Source organism: Rhincodon typus, chromosome 7 (genome assembly GCF_021869965.1).
Source record: "Rhincodon typus isolate 14 chromosome 7, sRhiTyp1.1, whole genome shotgun sequence".
Lineage (NCBI taxonomy): Eukaryota > Metazoa > Chordata > Chondrichthyes > Orectolobiformes > Rhincodontidae > Rhincodon > Rhincodon typus.
Window position 1 is genome coordinate 31,862,875 of NC_063338.1, and position 16,890 is coordinate 31,879,764.

The following is a 16,890-nucleotide window of genomic DNA, read 5'->3' on the forward strand; positions in this document are numbered from 1 at the left end:
AAAGTCAGTAATGAGCAATCATCAGTTTAGTAACATGATGGCAAATAAGCTGAAAGGTAAGAATAAGTCTGATTATCCAATGAAGTGTTGGAGTGAGAAATGCTTTATCAGAGAATAGTGGAACCAAATGATATTACACCTTTTTAAGGAAGATTATCTAAATATTCAAAGTAGAGGAATATTCAGGACTTTGAGGAGGATGGAGTACAGTGAGTTTAGTTTTGGATTGCTGTACTGAGGAACAGGCACAAACATAACTGAGTTGCCGAGTTCTCTGCCGTCAATATCTATGCTATGTTTCAAATGCAAGTTCATGCATTTTACTGATATTGTACAATATTGTCTCCATTTTCTTTCTAAGTGTCTTAACAGCTTGATTCAAATTCATTACACATTTATTGACAAAAGAATTCTAGTCAACAACCTTAAATTTAAGCTGTATTAAACATCACATCTGTCTAATATGTATACCTCAATTGATTAGTTATTAAACAATCATCCCTTCTTGAGCCTTGTGCTAAATTCTCATCAACATGATTTTTTATTCAATCACTTGTTCTTTTTACCAAGTCTTCCTTTTTGTTTGTCACTTTTCTAATTGTTGGTATTATTCCCTTAATTTTACAGGGTCCTCTGATTGTGACAGAGGAGCTTCATTCAATCAATTTTGAGACACAGTTTTGTCATCAAGATTTGGTCATAGATTTAGAGGTGAGTTGATTCATGCACTTATCAGGAGATTACATCAATAACATCACATCAGCTTACCAAGGTGCTGCAGGATTCGTAACCCACTCTTGTACCACAGTTTTTATATGGCTAGTCCAGTTCAGTTTCTGGCCATTGGTGATCAGATGTTGATAATGGGAGATTCAGTCATGGTAATGCTATTCAATGTCATGGGGCTTGGTTAGATTCAGTTTTTAAGATGGTCCTTATCTGGTACTTGTGTGGCATGAATGTTACTTATCATTTGTCAGCCCAAACCTGGTTATTTGTCATGAATGGTCCTAATCATTGTGCAATCATCAGCAAACATCCCCATGTCTCTTATGATAGAGGAAATATCATTAGGGAAGCACCTTAATTGGGTGGCCCTGAGGAACTCCCGGAGATGTCCTGGAGCTGAGATAACAAAACTCCAACAACAACCTTCTTCCTTTATGCTAAGAATGACTCCAACCAGCGAATGGTTTTACTCCTGACTCCCATTGAGTCTGGTTTTGCTAGCTTTCTTGCTGCCTTGATGTCAACAGTAGTCACTCTCATCTCAACTCTGGAATTCAGCACTTTTGTCCATGTTTGGACAACTATCATGAGGTCAAGAGCTATCCAACCCTGGGAGAATGAAAACTGCTTCTCAGTGAGCAGGTCAGTGCTGAGCAAGTGCCACTTGCTAGCATTATTGTTGACACCTTCCATCACTTCGCTGATGATCAAGAGTAGACTGAAAGTGCTAGGTTTGTTTTGTGTACTGCATAAATGTTCCATGTAGATGCCAAGGTTGTAACTGTACTAAAACAGCTTGGCTAGGAGCACTGTTCTGATGAAGTACTGAAGACGTCCTACAAAACTAGCTGTGCTCCTAGCCAAGCTGTTCAGTTAAGGCCCATAATCTCTGCAGCGTCAGTGTCTTCAGCCATTTCTTAATATTACATAGAGTAAATCAAATTGGCCAAAGACTGGCATCTGTGATGCTGCTGACTTCCAGAGGAAATGGAGATGGACTATCTTCTCAGAACTGCTGCTGAAGATTATTGCAAATTCTTCAGCCTTATCTTTGTTGTGATGAGCTGAGCTTCCTCATCATTGAAGATGGAGATGTTTGTGGAGCCTCCTCCTTCAGTGAGTTGTTTAATATTGTCCACCACCATTCACAGCTGGATGTGGCAGGACTGCAGAGCTTAGATCTGACCTGTTGTTCTGTATACACTTAGCACTGTCTATCACTTACTGCGTATGCTGTTTGGCATGCCTGTAGTCCTGTTGTAAATTTACCAGGATGGCACTTTTTTTTGGTATGCATGATTGAGTTCCTAGTTGGAGTCGGAATCCTCATGGTGGGATTTCCTCCCTACAAGCCATATTTAGTTATTACACCTGCCCAGATAGGGTTTACATTGCAATGCAAAAAGCTACCAGCTGATCAGAGGTTGGCAGCTTTCTATTCCAAACAATGCAACCAAGGAGCAGTGGCTGTTTCCAATAAAATACTAGGCCTTTACCAGCTTCATTGTGGGATCCATGGACAAAGGTAGGTGACGGCAGCAAATGGGAGTCAGGGGGATTGGATAGCCAGAGGTTGGTGGGAGAGAACATAGGTCCAAGGAAATGGCAGGGGCTGTGGCTGTCAACCTTCCTTATTCCATGTCCCTCGACCAAGCGCTGAGTGCCTTCCAACAAGTTTCTCCACCCACCTCCCACAAGGTCACAGGAAAATCAAATGAGGCTTGTTGGTCTCCCAGTGTGGTGAATTCTCCACTCAACACTCACTGAATGTGAGGTCGAATGAAGCCCTTCAAATGGGCATTAATTCCCTCCCACCACATACTGTCCTGGGGATAGTGACAGGGCCCTAACCTGCACCCTTCCACCATCAAACTACTTCCCACCCTCAGAATTCACCTGCAAGAGGTCATTAGTTCCATCTTTTGTATTTTTCTTAACTCCTAGAGGATTGATGTATATTATATTTAAGTTAACTTTTGTACTTGTCTTTATTTTTAAATGACAGACCAGCTCTTTGCCTGTAGTGGTCATCTCCAATGTAAGTCAACTGCCTAGTGGCTGGGCTTCTGTTATATGGTACAACATGTTAATGAATGACCTCAAGGTAAATTTATCAATCGTCTTGTTTTTGTCAGCATAGAAATTAAAAAGGTGTGCATACCATTAATATTTATCTTAAGCATTTTAAAAATCATACCTCTTCATACATTTTATTTTTGTGTTTTCCATTACGTGTTAATTTCTCTGCATTAGAGTGCACCCTGCCAACATAACCTTATCGTTGCTGTAATTACCCTTCAGCCAGAATTGGCACCGTTGCACATAAGTTTTGCATCTTCCAGGATTAGTTTGCAGTGAAGCTCCAACCAACTCTAGCACTCTGCTCTCAAATTGTTAAATTATTTACCAGAACAACTTTTAATGTAGAAATTTGTATTTCTTCAAGGCCAAATGAAAAATTGTCAAAGCCAAGTAAGAAAAGTTAGTGGGGTGTGGATGCAGGATGATCAAAAGTGCAGATAGAGAGAGAGTTTGAAGGAAACTGTTAATTAGAGTGTCAAAATGCAGGGAAGCAACGACAGAGCAGACTAATTGAAAACCATTTCTCCTGCAGAGATATGAATAAGTCTATAACAAATGTTTTTCGTATTTTAAATAAGCTTTATTTTCTGATTGATTCTAAGGAGGTGGACATTGCTAGTAAGGCCAGCATTTGCTATCCTTGTATAGCACACTCAAGTTATTGCTTGGAAATCTTTAACCAATGTCCAAGGTCTGCATATCCCTCACCACTCCCAACCCTTTTCACTCTCTAATACTGTCCTCTTCTGTATTTGTCCCTTGAAACAAAAGCTATTCCACAACTCACAAACAACTTTCAAATTCTCCAGCCTTTACCCCTTCGTCTGTTACATGAACAAATGTCCTGTCTCCTCAATTTCACTGGTCCACACTGCTACCGGACAAAAACATTCTGATTTTAAAATTCTCATCCTGATTGGCACATCTCTCTATAGGTCGACTCCTACCTTTTTTGTAATCTTCTCATGCCCAATAACGCTCCGAGAAATCTAAGCTCAACCAATTCTGACCTCTTGGGCATCTCTGTTTAATTACTCCACCTTCACTGGCTGTATGGGCTCCAACCTCTGGAATACCCTTTCTATGCTTTGGACTGAATGGTCGACCAAGCTTAATTGGCTGAAAGATCTACTCCTGTTTCATGTTCCTGTTAACTCCCTAACCTAGTTTCTACTGTCTGTAAAGTGGCATTCCCTTGTAATGTGTTCCACAGTTCCATGAATGTTGTCATGGGAAGTTCACCTGACATTCTGTGCTGTCTTGAAGCTGTTGTGCAGCAGCCCAGGCAGGCTGCACAGAAATTTGCCCCTTTAAGTTGATGCACATGCATGGCTGCCCAAAGGAATTTAAAAGGTCTGTGCACTTAAACAAATTACCTGTGTACTTCAAAAAAATATTAGAGGATACATCATTGGCTTCCTTTCTTATTCAACTTCCCAGTTTGGGATTGTGCTCGAATCCTTCACGGTGGTGAATAAATTGTCTATATCAACTTTGCCAGGTTCCTCAGAATTCTTGCAAATTTATAATACCTTGAATTTTCTAGATGCTTTTCATCTTTTTGAGAGTATTAACATCTATTCTTTGATTAATTGCTTAGAACTGCATAAAATACATTGGCATCTGAGCATAGCCTTTACAGCAATGACAGTGCATGCATTTTTACAAATGACTTTGGGCATATTTGATAACCGGTCAACTGTATGAAAAAACTGTTATTGCTGGGAATACCCTGTTAGTATCTGTTAAAACAAAAGTCAAATGAACCTACACTCCAAGGTCTCTTTGTTCAACAACACTCCCCAGGACCTTGCCATTAAGCATTAAGTATTAAGCATTTTTACGAATGACTTTGGGCATATTTGATAACCGGTCCACTGTATGAAAAAATTGTTATCGCTGGGAACACCCTGTTAGTATCTGTTAAAACAAAAGTCAGATGTTTTGCGTGTAATCATCAGGCAGCAGCTCTTGTCATTTTGACAAAGGTCACACAAGAAATGTCAGCCTGTGTTTTCTCTTTGCTGTTAGAGCTGCTGGGTATTTCCAGCATCTTCTGTCTTTGCCTGAATATAGTTGCTGAGTTTATTATGTCTCTTGCATTTTGCAGAATTTGGCTTTGTTCACCAATCCTCCTACTGCCACTTGGAGTCAGCTGTCAGAGGTGCTGAGTTGGCAGTTCTCTTCTTATGTGGGACGAGGTCTGAGTTCTGACCAGCTCAACATGTTGGCAGAGAAGCTGCTGGGTAGGTACAAAAAGATCAGTCATTAATTGAATTTGGTCGATAAACCCCAACACACAAGTATTTTCACAGATAGAATTGAAAAAGAGAAACCAAACAGACTGAAATTTCAGGCCTCCCTTGAAAATTGTGGGCAATAGCTTATTGCTTTGTTGTTACCATGGCAATGCTTTCCTATCCTGGATCAGCAGAATAACCCAACCCATGACATAGTTTGGAGCCCAATTCTTAGTTTTAGTTTGTACACACCGACCAGAGCTTGGCTGGAATTCCCAAAATGAAAGGAAGCCTTCAACCTACAGAAAGGATTCTGGGAAATGTCTCCTTCTCCCTACTTCAGCTTCCTAACTTTGCAACCACTTTGAGCAGGCAAGCTCACCCTGTGTCAGGTAAAAATTGCCTCAGATTTCTCACAGACCCCACCTTCAATTATTCATGAGGCCCCATACAGTGCTTTATTCCAAGTACTTAGTGTTTAACATAAATCTTCTATTTCTTTTATAACATCAGTCTTAAATTTTTAACTAAAGTTTTCTCCTTCATTCTTGGTACTGCAGACTTTGTCCTTTTTATAAATACTTTAATTCAACAAGGAATGTAATCTCAATGTCCGATTATAAGGCTTAAATTTGGATGCTCACCTTCATTGGTAGATTGGTGAACAAGCACCCCACCTGCTGCTTTTCTCAGTGTACTACATCTCAAAATGAGAATTAGACTAAGTGTCAAAAGTTTGAAAAAGCAAAGGCAGGAGGAACCACAGGAGAGAGAGGAATTACTGTCCAGCTGCAACATGACCTCCCAACTCCTACACTCAATGCACTGACCAATGTAGGCAAGCATATCAAATACCTTCTTCACTGTCCTGTCTACTGTGATTCCACTTTCAAGGAACAATGAACCTACACTCCAAGGTCTCTTTGTTCAACAGCACTCCCCAGGACCTTGCCATTAAGCATATATATCCTGTCCTGATTTGCCTTTCCAAAATGCAGCACCTCACATTTACCTAATTTAAACTCCATCTGCGACTCCTTGGCCGATCGGCCCATCTGACTAAGGTCCCGTTGTACTCTTTGCTGCCCATGACACCACCAACTTTGGTGTCATCTGCAACTTATAAACTTACCTTCTATATTTACAACCAAATCATTTATATAAATGACAAAAAGTAGTAGATCCAGCACCAATCATTGTGGCATATCACTGGTCATAGAGCTCCAGTCCAAAAAGCAATGCTTGAGAAGGTGATGGTGAGCTGCCTTCTTGAACCACTGCAATCCATTTGATGTAGGTACACCCACAATGCCTTTACAGCAGGAATTCCAGGATCTGACCCAACGTAACTGAAGGAACAACAATGTGTTTCCAAGTCAGGGTGGTGAGTGGCTTGGAGGAAAACTTGCAGGTTTCCATGTGTTCTCATGTATTTACTGCCCTTGACATTCCAGATGGAAGTGAAAGTGACTTTGGAAGGTACTGTCTAAGGAGCCTTGATGAATTTCTGCATTGCATCTTGTATATGGTAACACTGCTGCTACTGAGCATTGATGATGGGAGGAGTGAATGTTTTTAAATGTGGTGCGAGTCAGGCGGGCTGCTCTATCCAAGATGGTGTCAAGCTTCTTAAGTGTTGTTGGAGCTACAATTATCCAGGCAAAGGGGGAGTTTTCCATCACACTCCTGACTTGTGCCTTATAGATTGTGGACAGGTGTTGGAGAGTCAGGAGGTGATTTATTCACTGCAGGATTCCTAGCTTCTGACTTTTTGTTGTAGCCACAGTATATTCTATATATATAATATATATACACAGCTAGCAAAGTTCATATTCTGGTCAATGCTAACCCTCAGGATATTGATAATGGTAGATTCAGCAATGGTAATGCCATTGAATGTCAGGGGTCAATGGTTATATTCCTTCATGCAGTAGACAATCATTCCAAGGCAAATGTTACATTCCACTTATCACCGTGCATAGAGCAGTAGTTTCCTTATTTGTGTTTTACCTGATGCCATGAGACTTCATGGGGTCTGGAGTCAATGTTAAGGATACCCAAAATAACACCTTCCTGACTGTATTACCACCATGCTATCACCTGTAATGGCTCTGTCCTGCTGCTGGGACAGAATATGCCCAGGGATAGTGATCACGGTGTCTGGGGCACAGTCATACATATAGATTTATACCTTTCAGTCATTGTCAAACTGTTGCTTGATTAGCTCCCCCGATTTTGGCACAAGTTCCCAGAAGTTAGGAAGAAGGCTTTGCAGGATTTGTCAGGGCTGTGTTCGGTATTTTAGCCTCTGGTGTCTGGGTCAATGCCAGGTGCTCCATCCAGTGGTTTTGCTACAACTGAATGGCTTGCTAGGCCATTTCAGAGGACAATAAAGATTCTACAACATTGTTGTGAGCCTGGACTTGCACACTGGTCACAGCAGATTTGCTTCTTTAAAGGACAATACAGAGCCAGATGCGCTTTTAAACCAACAAATAATGGTTATGTGTTCACGACTGGGTTAGCTTTTTATTTTATTGAATTCAGATTTCACCATCCGCTGGGGTGAGATTGAAACCCATGTCCCCAGCATGGCTCTTCTGATGGCAGGTTAGGACTCTGTGATGGAATACATGGCAACCGATCCACCACCTTCCACATTCAGTCCCTTCACCACTGACACATTATGGCAACAGTGTGCAAGTGGCATTGCAATAACACACGATGGCTCCTCTGACACCAACTTCCAAACCAATGATCTGTACCACATAGAGGGGTAAGGGCAATAGATGCATGGGAACAGCACTAACTGAAAGTTCCCTTCCAAGTGGCACATCGTCCTTGGAAGCATGTTGCTGATCACTCACTGTCCCCAGCATGGCTGTTCTAATGGCAGGTTAGGACCCTGTCACCTCCTTCATGTAATACCAGCATTTTGGTTGCTCCCCCCCACCCCCTTTATTCATTAACAAGATGACGGCATCGCTGGCTAGGCAACATTTATTGCCATCAGTTAACAGTTCAGAGTCAACCACATTGCTGTGGGTCTGGAGCATCGCTGGCTAGGCAACATTTATTGCCATCAGTTAACAGTTCAGAGTCAACCACATTGCTGTGGGTCTGGAGTCACATGTAGGCCAGACCAGGTAAGGATGGCAGTTTCCTTCCCTAAGGACGTCAGTGAACCATATGGGTTTTTCCAACAATCGACAATGGATTTATGGTCATCACTAGATTCTTAATTCCAGATATTTATTGATTTCAAATTCCACCATCTGCCACAGCAGGATTCAAACCCAGGTCCCCGTAACATTATCTGGGTCTCGGGATTAACAGTCCAGTGATAATACCACTAGGCCATCACCTCCCCCGAGTAAATGCTTTTAATTGCGTAGAAAGTTTACTGCAAACCTACATTTTCAATCATTTAAATTTACCTTTTCAATTTAGTACAAATATGCCCCAGCAAAGTTAATTTTGTGTGAAAATTTTCACTGTGACAGATCATTAATTTTTTTGGTGCTAATAATGCCAACATTTGAAAAAGTAATATTGCTTTCACTATTTTTCAATTGTCCTGAGGTTTTACCACACTGCAAGTATGAACTTGCTTTAGAATTGCTGCCAATGAAATCTATCTTTCAGTAGAAAACAAGACAAGTCAGTTATTTCTTCTGTCACTGTTCACAAAAAATAGTTTATTATTATTTCAGTGGAAAATCATTTACGGACAACCATTCAAACTAAAGATTTGAAAGGCCTACAAACTCAACCTTCTGTTGTGAGTAAGTTTGACCCTCTCTCAGGTAACTCACATGGTAATCAGTAATCAATAATCATATTGTAGAGGTTGTAGGGAGAGCTAAAATTGAGTACTTGATAGACTTGGAAGAGAGTAAAAATTTCACGTGTTTACAAGAGAGGTGAGGAACATAAATGGTAGAACAATGAAAGTCTACTGTACTATGTTACTCAGTTTGCTGCCAAGAATCTCTGAATGGGCATGTGTGTTGAGAATATCTTTCAGTGAAACATATTTGTTTCATCTTTGGGGGTCAGTTTAGATCAGTTGGCTGGATGGTTGGTTTGTGAAGCAGTGTGAAGTTAACAGCCTGGGTTCACACGCTGCACTGGCTGAAGCTACCATGAACCTTATCAACCTCTCTCCTCACCTGAGGTGTAGTGATCCTCATGTTAAATCACCACCAGTCCTATGGTAAGACTATAGTGACATACATACATACATTTCTTTCACTTACATCGTTGAAGTAAAGGAAAATGAATCACCTTAACCAAAATAGTTGCACACATATGGAACATTTTGATGCATTAATAGAGAGCTTATAAGGTCAAACCAATGACTAATTCAAATATTAACTGTCAAGGACCCAAATAACATAACATTGTGATAGCTAAGGGATTTTCCTGTCACCATGTAGGGGAAAGTTTTTTTCAATTTGCCATAAAATTAGAGTTTCATACTGGTCATCTGTTATAGAAGGCGTCTGATCCTCAGTTTTGTTGATTTTCAGTGACTAAATTGTTAACACAAAATGGTGAGTCACATGTCACATAATAGATGCTCATTTATCTGCTAAATGGAATGCCATAATCAGTAGCCAAGCCTTTTAAGTGCAAACATTTGTTAATTATGTTAAATATCATCCACTTTGTACCTTTTAAAACATATAACCTGTCAGTTCTATACAGGTGCTGAAGATGTAAAGAATAAAGGTCTGTGTAAACCCTGCAGGGTATAACTCACCTCCTGACTCTACAAAGCCTGTACACTACGTATAAGGTAAAGAACAGGTGTGTGATGGAATCCACCACCTTCCACATTCAGTCCCTTCAGCACTGACACATAGCGGCAACAGTGTGCACCATCTGCAAGTTGCATTGCAAAAGCATATGGTGGCTCCTCTGACACCAACTTCCAGTATCACATAGAGGGATAAGGGCAATAGATGCAAGGGAACAGCACTAACTGAAAGTTCCCTTTCAAGTGGCGCACCATTCTTGGAAGCATCTTGCTGATCACTCGCCGTTGCTGGACCAAATTATTGGAATTCCCTTCCTAACAGCATTTTGTACATACCTACACCCAAGGACTGTTGCAGTTTAAGAAGGCAAAGTCATTGAGAATGGCAGTGGGTCTGAGCCAGTGACATCCACATCCCATTAATTAATAAAAATCCCGAATAAACAGACTGGCAGTGGAACTGGGGAAGACGTTGCTGCTACAACACCTGAAGCCTTTGATCAACACTGGAGCACACTCTCAGATGAGTGATGGTAGTGTCAAAGCATTATCGCCATGAGGTAGGGAAAAGGGTCAGCAACTAGGATTGCTTGGGGAAAAGTCAATACTTTGATTAGGCACTGAATGTGACATGGGACAGGCCAACACCCACCCCCACTTCCCCACCTCTATCCCCCAGATACCTACAAGCACTTGCATGGATTTGCTTGTTCTGCCTGCTGTTGAGTTAATTCCAACAGACGTTAATTATCACTTTGAGCCTCAACTAGTGACAAAGCAGAAATCTCATCTATGAGCATGTCCACTGTTGACTTAATCATGGTGGTGTTGGGTCCCAACTCCCTAATTTGAAACTCTCCCATGAGTGGAAACATCCTTTCTGTATCTACCGTACCTAACTCCCTGAACACTTTCCAACAAGACCATCTCTAATTCTGTTAAATTCCAGTGTGTATCCTGCCCAACCCTGTACAATGTTGTTTCATATGACATTGCTTACTTCCCAGGAATTAGCTTAATAAACATTCTCTGAACTGTTTCCATTGCAAGGTATATTTCTCCTGCGTAAGGAGATCAAAACTAAACACCGTACACAGGTCGCAGTCTCACCAATGCTAACAGTTGTAGTAAGACTTCACTACATTTATACTGCAAGCCCCTTGCAATAAAGGCTAATATTCAATTTGCCTTAATACTTATCTACTGTCTGTACAAGGACACCCAAATCCTTTGTGCCACAGAATTCTGCATTCTCTTTTCTTTCAACTAACATTCTGCTTTTTTATTCTTCTTGTCTAAGTGAACAACTTCACATTTTTCCTCCTTATACACCATCTACCAAATTTTTGCCACTCACTTAACCTACCTGTATTTCATGGCAAACTCTTTTCTTTCTCCTCACAAGTTACTTTCCTACATATCTTTGTGTGATCAGCAAATTAGGCTACAATTATATCTTTCTTTTCATCCAGGTCATTAATAGAGGTGGTAAATAGTTGAGGCCCCAGCACTGATCCTTGTGGAACTTCACCAGTTATAGTTTGCACAATTTGTACAGCTATGTCAAGGATTGTACTATTTGTTTCAAAATCAGAAAGCTAAAAGCCTGTAGTTTATCTATGGCTCTTTACCCCAAAAGGAAGTGGAGAGAAAATGACAGAACTTTCAAGTACAACCTACTGCAGATGTAGATAATTTTTGACACTGTGTACAGACTTTAAAACCCTCCCTTAGTGAATGTATAATCTTTGGTAGCCAAGAAACATTTCTGTATATCTGGTGAGAGAGAGTTGATTTCCTTGAACAGTTGGGATAGGGTTTTCCAACGAACAATGGACTTTTTAATTCGTGAATGTGCTATTTTTTTTGAATGATGAATTACAACGGAGTTGGGATTCTGCCGTGTACTACAGCAGGAGGAGGGTGTCATTAAGTATAAACTCATTTGTAAAAATTAATCTGTGATTTTTACTACATAAAGTGCACAGAAAACTTTCACTGTTATTTGTAATAATGACCCACAGCAAATAAGATTTTAAATCTAGTGCAAGCAGCAGTTTAATGGAGGTTTAAACTATCAACACAAGAATGGGTAAACCTGAACTTTAAAATTAATAATTTCTTCAGGAAATTATATTCTACTTATTTTACATACTCATTTGATATTTTGTTACTCATTTTAGGACAACAGCTGAGTTACAATGATTGTCACGTTTCATGGAACAAGTTCTGTAAGGCAAGTAGTTTATTTTTAACCTGTTTTGGCACGATATTCTTAAAAGGTCTAATCGATGCCTTTGTTCTGCTTATGCCACATACCATACCAGTTCTTAGAATGTAAAAATCCCAATAATACCTGCAGCCAGAATCGTACAGTTTAACTTTCACTGTTGCATACATTTTTCCTTTCAACAATACATACAACTTGATATTTTTCACAACTCCTTTCTATTCAAGACAGCCAGATACTGTCAGGTGAAGAAATGTTCATACAAATTACTTCCATTTTTACATTATACTTACAGTTTATCAACAATCTTCAGTTTGGAGTTAACGTTATTCCCATTATTGCTAAACACCTCCCCAAACCCCAGTGAACCTCATGTTATGTTGGCAGTCTATGATGTGCGTAGCTAACACCCATCACAGTCTTTGCATTGGTATCCCACTGAATAAATTAATCTTTTTGATCAATGCTGCACAATTAAAGATTAACAAATGTGTTCACTATTTCACTTCTTTAAAAACAAGAACTAAAGTATCTGCATATGTTCGTTGCTCACTACGTCAATGCACCAAAAAACTAAGATACCACATTTTCACATGGGCTGTTATCTGATTCATCCTCTCCTATGAATCACTTTGTACCCTGCTTTCTTCAAATAGATCAGTCCTTCCCATTTCTCCTCAGACTCATATGAATCATTACTGATGTGAGACAGTTATCCAATTTTGCTGATCCAGAAAGTGAAACAATCATGAAATCCTTTATAATTTTCTGGTAAAATGTTTCAGTACACAACAGTTTCCATACTTGTTTGTTTTAAACTACATCCAACAAAACTCATTTTCTTTCATGTATGTCTCAACAATTTCTAAATGTATAACATTAAATAATTGGCTCACTCAATTGATTTGAGTAATCAATATGGTTAGACTAAAAATGAATTTCATTAATGGTGACCAGATTGATTTGATTGAAATTTTCAGATAAAAAGCATCAAGTTGGTTATTTTGTTTATCTCGCGTCACGTTTGATTCAAGGTCACACCAAACACGCCACTGAATAATCAAATTAAAATCCCAGACTCCAAAATTGGCTGAGCAATGAAGCAACAAAATGACAAATTTTACATTCATATTTTTTTCTCTTTATTGTCCTTTTTTTCATTTAGCTTGGGAACTCAAGAATTGTCTTGCAATTAGACTATTCCGACAAGGACTCATGGAAAGTCTTGTTTGAAGTGTTTTCAGCTTACTGTATGTTAGTGTATGGCAAATGGTGCAGTGGTGATAGAAAAAAAAACTGAATAACTGCTAAGTAGCGTTTTTATGTAACATCAGATTAAGATATATAACTTTCAGGAACTGATAACAATGAAAATAAAAATCACCCATTTCACATCTTTACAATTAATGAATTACATACACTGTCCACTGGGGGAGCTAAATCAAAATGAATTGGAAAGGAAAATAATACACCCCAGCCACCCTAGTTCCCACCTCCCTAAACGCCTCAAGAGGAAACTCAGCTTTACATAAAGAAGTAACATCACCAAATCATCTTTGTCACTAGTAAGTTGTTATTATAACACCATGCCCCACCAAGAATAGCGCAACAAAAACAGTAGGGGAGGGGAGAAAAAGAGGGAGGTGCCAAAATTGAAATGGAGTTGGAGGGATAAGTAATACACTGTAGCCCCCTGCTGTGACCACCTCTGAAACTCGGCTCTTTTTAATTAAACCGCCAACAAATCACCCATGTCTCTAATTAGAATGACAATTAACAAGCCCTGCTGGAAGACACTCGCAACTAGTGGACATGCAACAATAAAAGAGGTCGGTAGGGAAGGGAAACTATTATAGAGTCACAGAGTCATAGAGATGTACAGCATGGAAACAGACCCTTTGGTCCAACTCATCCATGCCAACCAGATATCCTGAATAAATCTAGTCCATTTGCCAGCATTTGGCCCATATCCCTCTAAGCCATTCCTATTCATCTATCCATCCAGATGCCTTTTACATGTTGTAATTGTACCAGCCTCCACCATTTCCACTGGCAGCTCATTCCATACACGCACCAGCCTCTGCATGAAAAAGTTGTCCCTTAGGTCCTTTTTAAATCTTTCCCCTCTCACCTTAAACCTATACCCTGAAGTTTTAGACTCCTCCACCCCAGGGAAAAGACCGAATCTATCTACCCTATCCATACCCTTTATGATTTTATAAACCTCTATAGGTCACCCCTCAGCCTCTGACACTCCAGGAAAAATAGCCCCAGTCTCTTCACACCCTCCCTATAGCTTAAAACCTCCAACCCTGGCAACATCTTTGTAACTCTTTTCTGAACCCTTTCAAGTTTCACAATATTTATATGTCAGGGAAACTAGAATTGCATGCAGTATCCCAATGTGAACAGCAGATGCTTATATTAGATTAAAAGAAGTACAAGCAAAGGAATGTTTGTGGCCTTCAACTGTGAGGAGGTAGGAGGTATAAGTACAGATGTTACATTTTCTGTATTTACATGGGCTGGCACTAGAATGGGAGTGGCGAGGATGTTTGGTAACATGGAGGGAATAGTCTGTACTGAATGCTGACACAGAAGGAAAAAGGACAATGTATTTAGTGGTTCCGTCATACTGAAGGTTACAGAGATGGTGCAGGACAAGGATGTGAATACAGATGTTGATGCTCTGTAAAGTGAGGACAAGAGGAACCCTATTGTGGTTATAGGGAAGGAGGAGAAGGGCAAGCAGCAGAAGTGAAGGGAACAGATAGGTTATGGCTGAGGGCTGTGTCAACCAGAATGAGGAGGAACAAAAGGATTCATTGGTTGAGAAGAAAGGGAGGCATATAGAAAGTGCCATTATGGAAGGTAGCATTATGACAACACTTGTGATGGAGGTGGAGAAACTAGGAAAACAGAATGGAGTTCTTATACAAAGCAGGATGTGAGGAAGTTAAGTCATGGTAGGTGTGGAAGTTGGTGAGTTGATAATGAATATTAGTAGAATTAATAGAAAGCCTATGCCAGAATGAGTAAGGTTTTGACCAGGTGAAGTGGACAAAAGGATGAAAATTGGAAGCAAAATTGATTATTTTTTTCTAATTCCAGACATGTGCAGGATAGCACCTGTTATAGTCATTGAAGTACTGGAGAAAGTATTGTGAAAGTGTAGAGGAATTGTGTGTCCATCAAGAAGAGGAGGCAGTTAGTGCCAGGAAACTATAAATTGTTGAACTAATTTAACATGTCAAAAGAATCCTGAATATAGGTCAGAAGACACAGGACAAATGGAGAAGAAAATTAGTTAAAATAGAAAGAAATAAATTAAATTGGGCAGGACAGGATAAAAGGTGAGTCTGCCAGCGCATTCATATTTCTTTGGAATGAAAGTAAAAGTGGGCTGCAGGATTGCAGGACTGAGGTGGGAAGCTGCAGAAGGAACATCTCCAGAGGTCAGAGACGGTCCTGGCGACAGTGGCTTGATGTTCAAGAATTTGGGGGTCATGGTCCAGGGGAAATTGGAAGAAATATCTGAGAGTTGGCACTCAGTCTCTGCAAATGTAGAGGCTGGTATGCCAGACAGCAACAACACCATCTTTGTCAGCAGGTTTTATGATAAAGTCAGGTTTAGACCTGAGAGAATGGATTACAGCAAGTTCAGAGGGAGATGTGTTAAAGTTGGTGAAAGGAACAGAGTGTTTCAGGTGGTCAATATTACGCTGACAGTTCTCGATGAAGAGCTTAAGAGTGGGTAAGAGGCAAAAACTAGGGCTCCAGGCGGAGGTAGAGTATTGGAGATGTTTGAAAGGGTCCATTGCCTAAAGAATGGGCATGGAGGTGAACGGAGAGTTCAATGTCATGCCACATATACAAATAATTAAGGTAGAGGCATGAAAAAATTAAACTATGCCCTTTGCTGAGCAGGGACCATTCACCAACAGAGAGCTGAAGGTCAAAGGGTATGATAAATACACAACAAAAAGATTAGAAAAAGGAATGGGGTCAGAAGAAAGGGGCTGTGAAGAATGATTTGGTTCCACTTGGCACCCATCAGTTGTGTTCCTTAACATCTGAAAGGAAGAGAAAAGTTTCATGTAAACACGTTGACTGAGACAAAGGCTGAAATGGAATTGGGGACGGCGACAGTTTTGAGACAGAGTGAGTTGGTGCTGATGGGGATAAAGGTCAAGAGAGTACATTTACTGACTCATGGCACTGAGTGTAAATCCCAGCAGTCTAAGGAACATTGTATGTCTCAGAGATACCTGTGAATCATAGAGGATTCAAAGCATGGAAGATGGAACTTCATTTGGAATGGTAATTCAGAGCCATAAAAGGTCACCAAGGAAGGGTAGGTATGAAAGCAAGTTTTGGTAAGCGCTTTATTGACCACTTGATAGGAAATGGGAGCAATGAAGCTATACAAGATGACAGAGATATACTAAGATCCCATTGGAGAGAAGAACAGAACTTCTTCTAAGTAGGCATTCCTGAAAGAGAAGTGGCTGTGAATTAAGCACGAAAATAAAACAAAATACTGTCTATGCTGGAGATCTGAAATAAAAACAGAAGGTGCTGGAGGAATTCAGCAGGTTTAGCAGCATCCATGGGAAACGGAGGTGATGTTTCAAGTTCCTCAGGAGTGAAGGGCAGTGGATAAGTCAGGGGTTTTACCCTGTTGTAAAGAGGGGAGGGACAAATAACAAAAGAGCAGGTCAAGGGAAGGTTAAAGAATCAGAGATAGTAGGAACTGCAGATGCTGGAGAATCCGAGACAACAAGGTGCAGGGCTGGATGAACACAGCAGGCCAAGCAGCATCATAGGAGCAGAGAGGCTGACGTTTC

General features: G+C 40.2%; 1 protein-coding gene across 6 annotated transcripts in view; it reads left to right on the forward strand.

Moving 5' to 3' along the window:
• The window catches only part of LOC109920378 (signal transducer and activator of transcription 4), a 95,442-nt gene that overhangs the window by 69,692 nt on the left and 8,860 nt on the right, over positions 1-16,890 (forward strand). For all 6 annotated transcript variants that reach the window (XM_048599194.1, XM_048599196.1, XM_048599193.1 and 3 more), the window contains 4 exons: positions 628-711; positions 2,735-2,833; positions 4,922-5,057; positions 11,997-12,049. In XM_048599194.1, the coding sequence (XP_048455151.1) occupies positions 628-711; positions 2,735-2,833; positions 4,922-5,057; positions 11,997-12,049 (372 nt within the window). The remainder of the gene's footprint in view (positions 1-627; positions 712-2,734; positions 2,834-4,921; positions 5,058-11,996; positions 12,050-16,890) is intronic.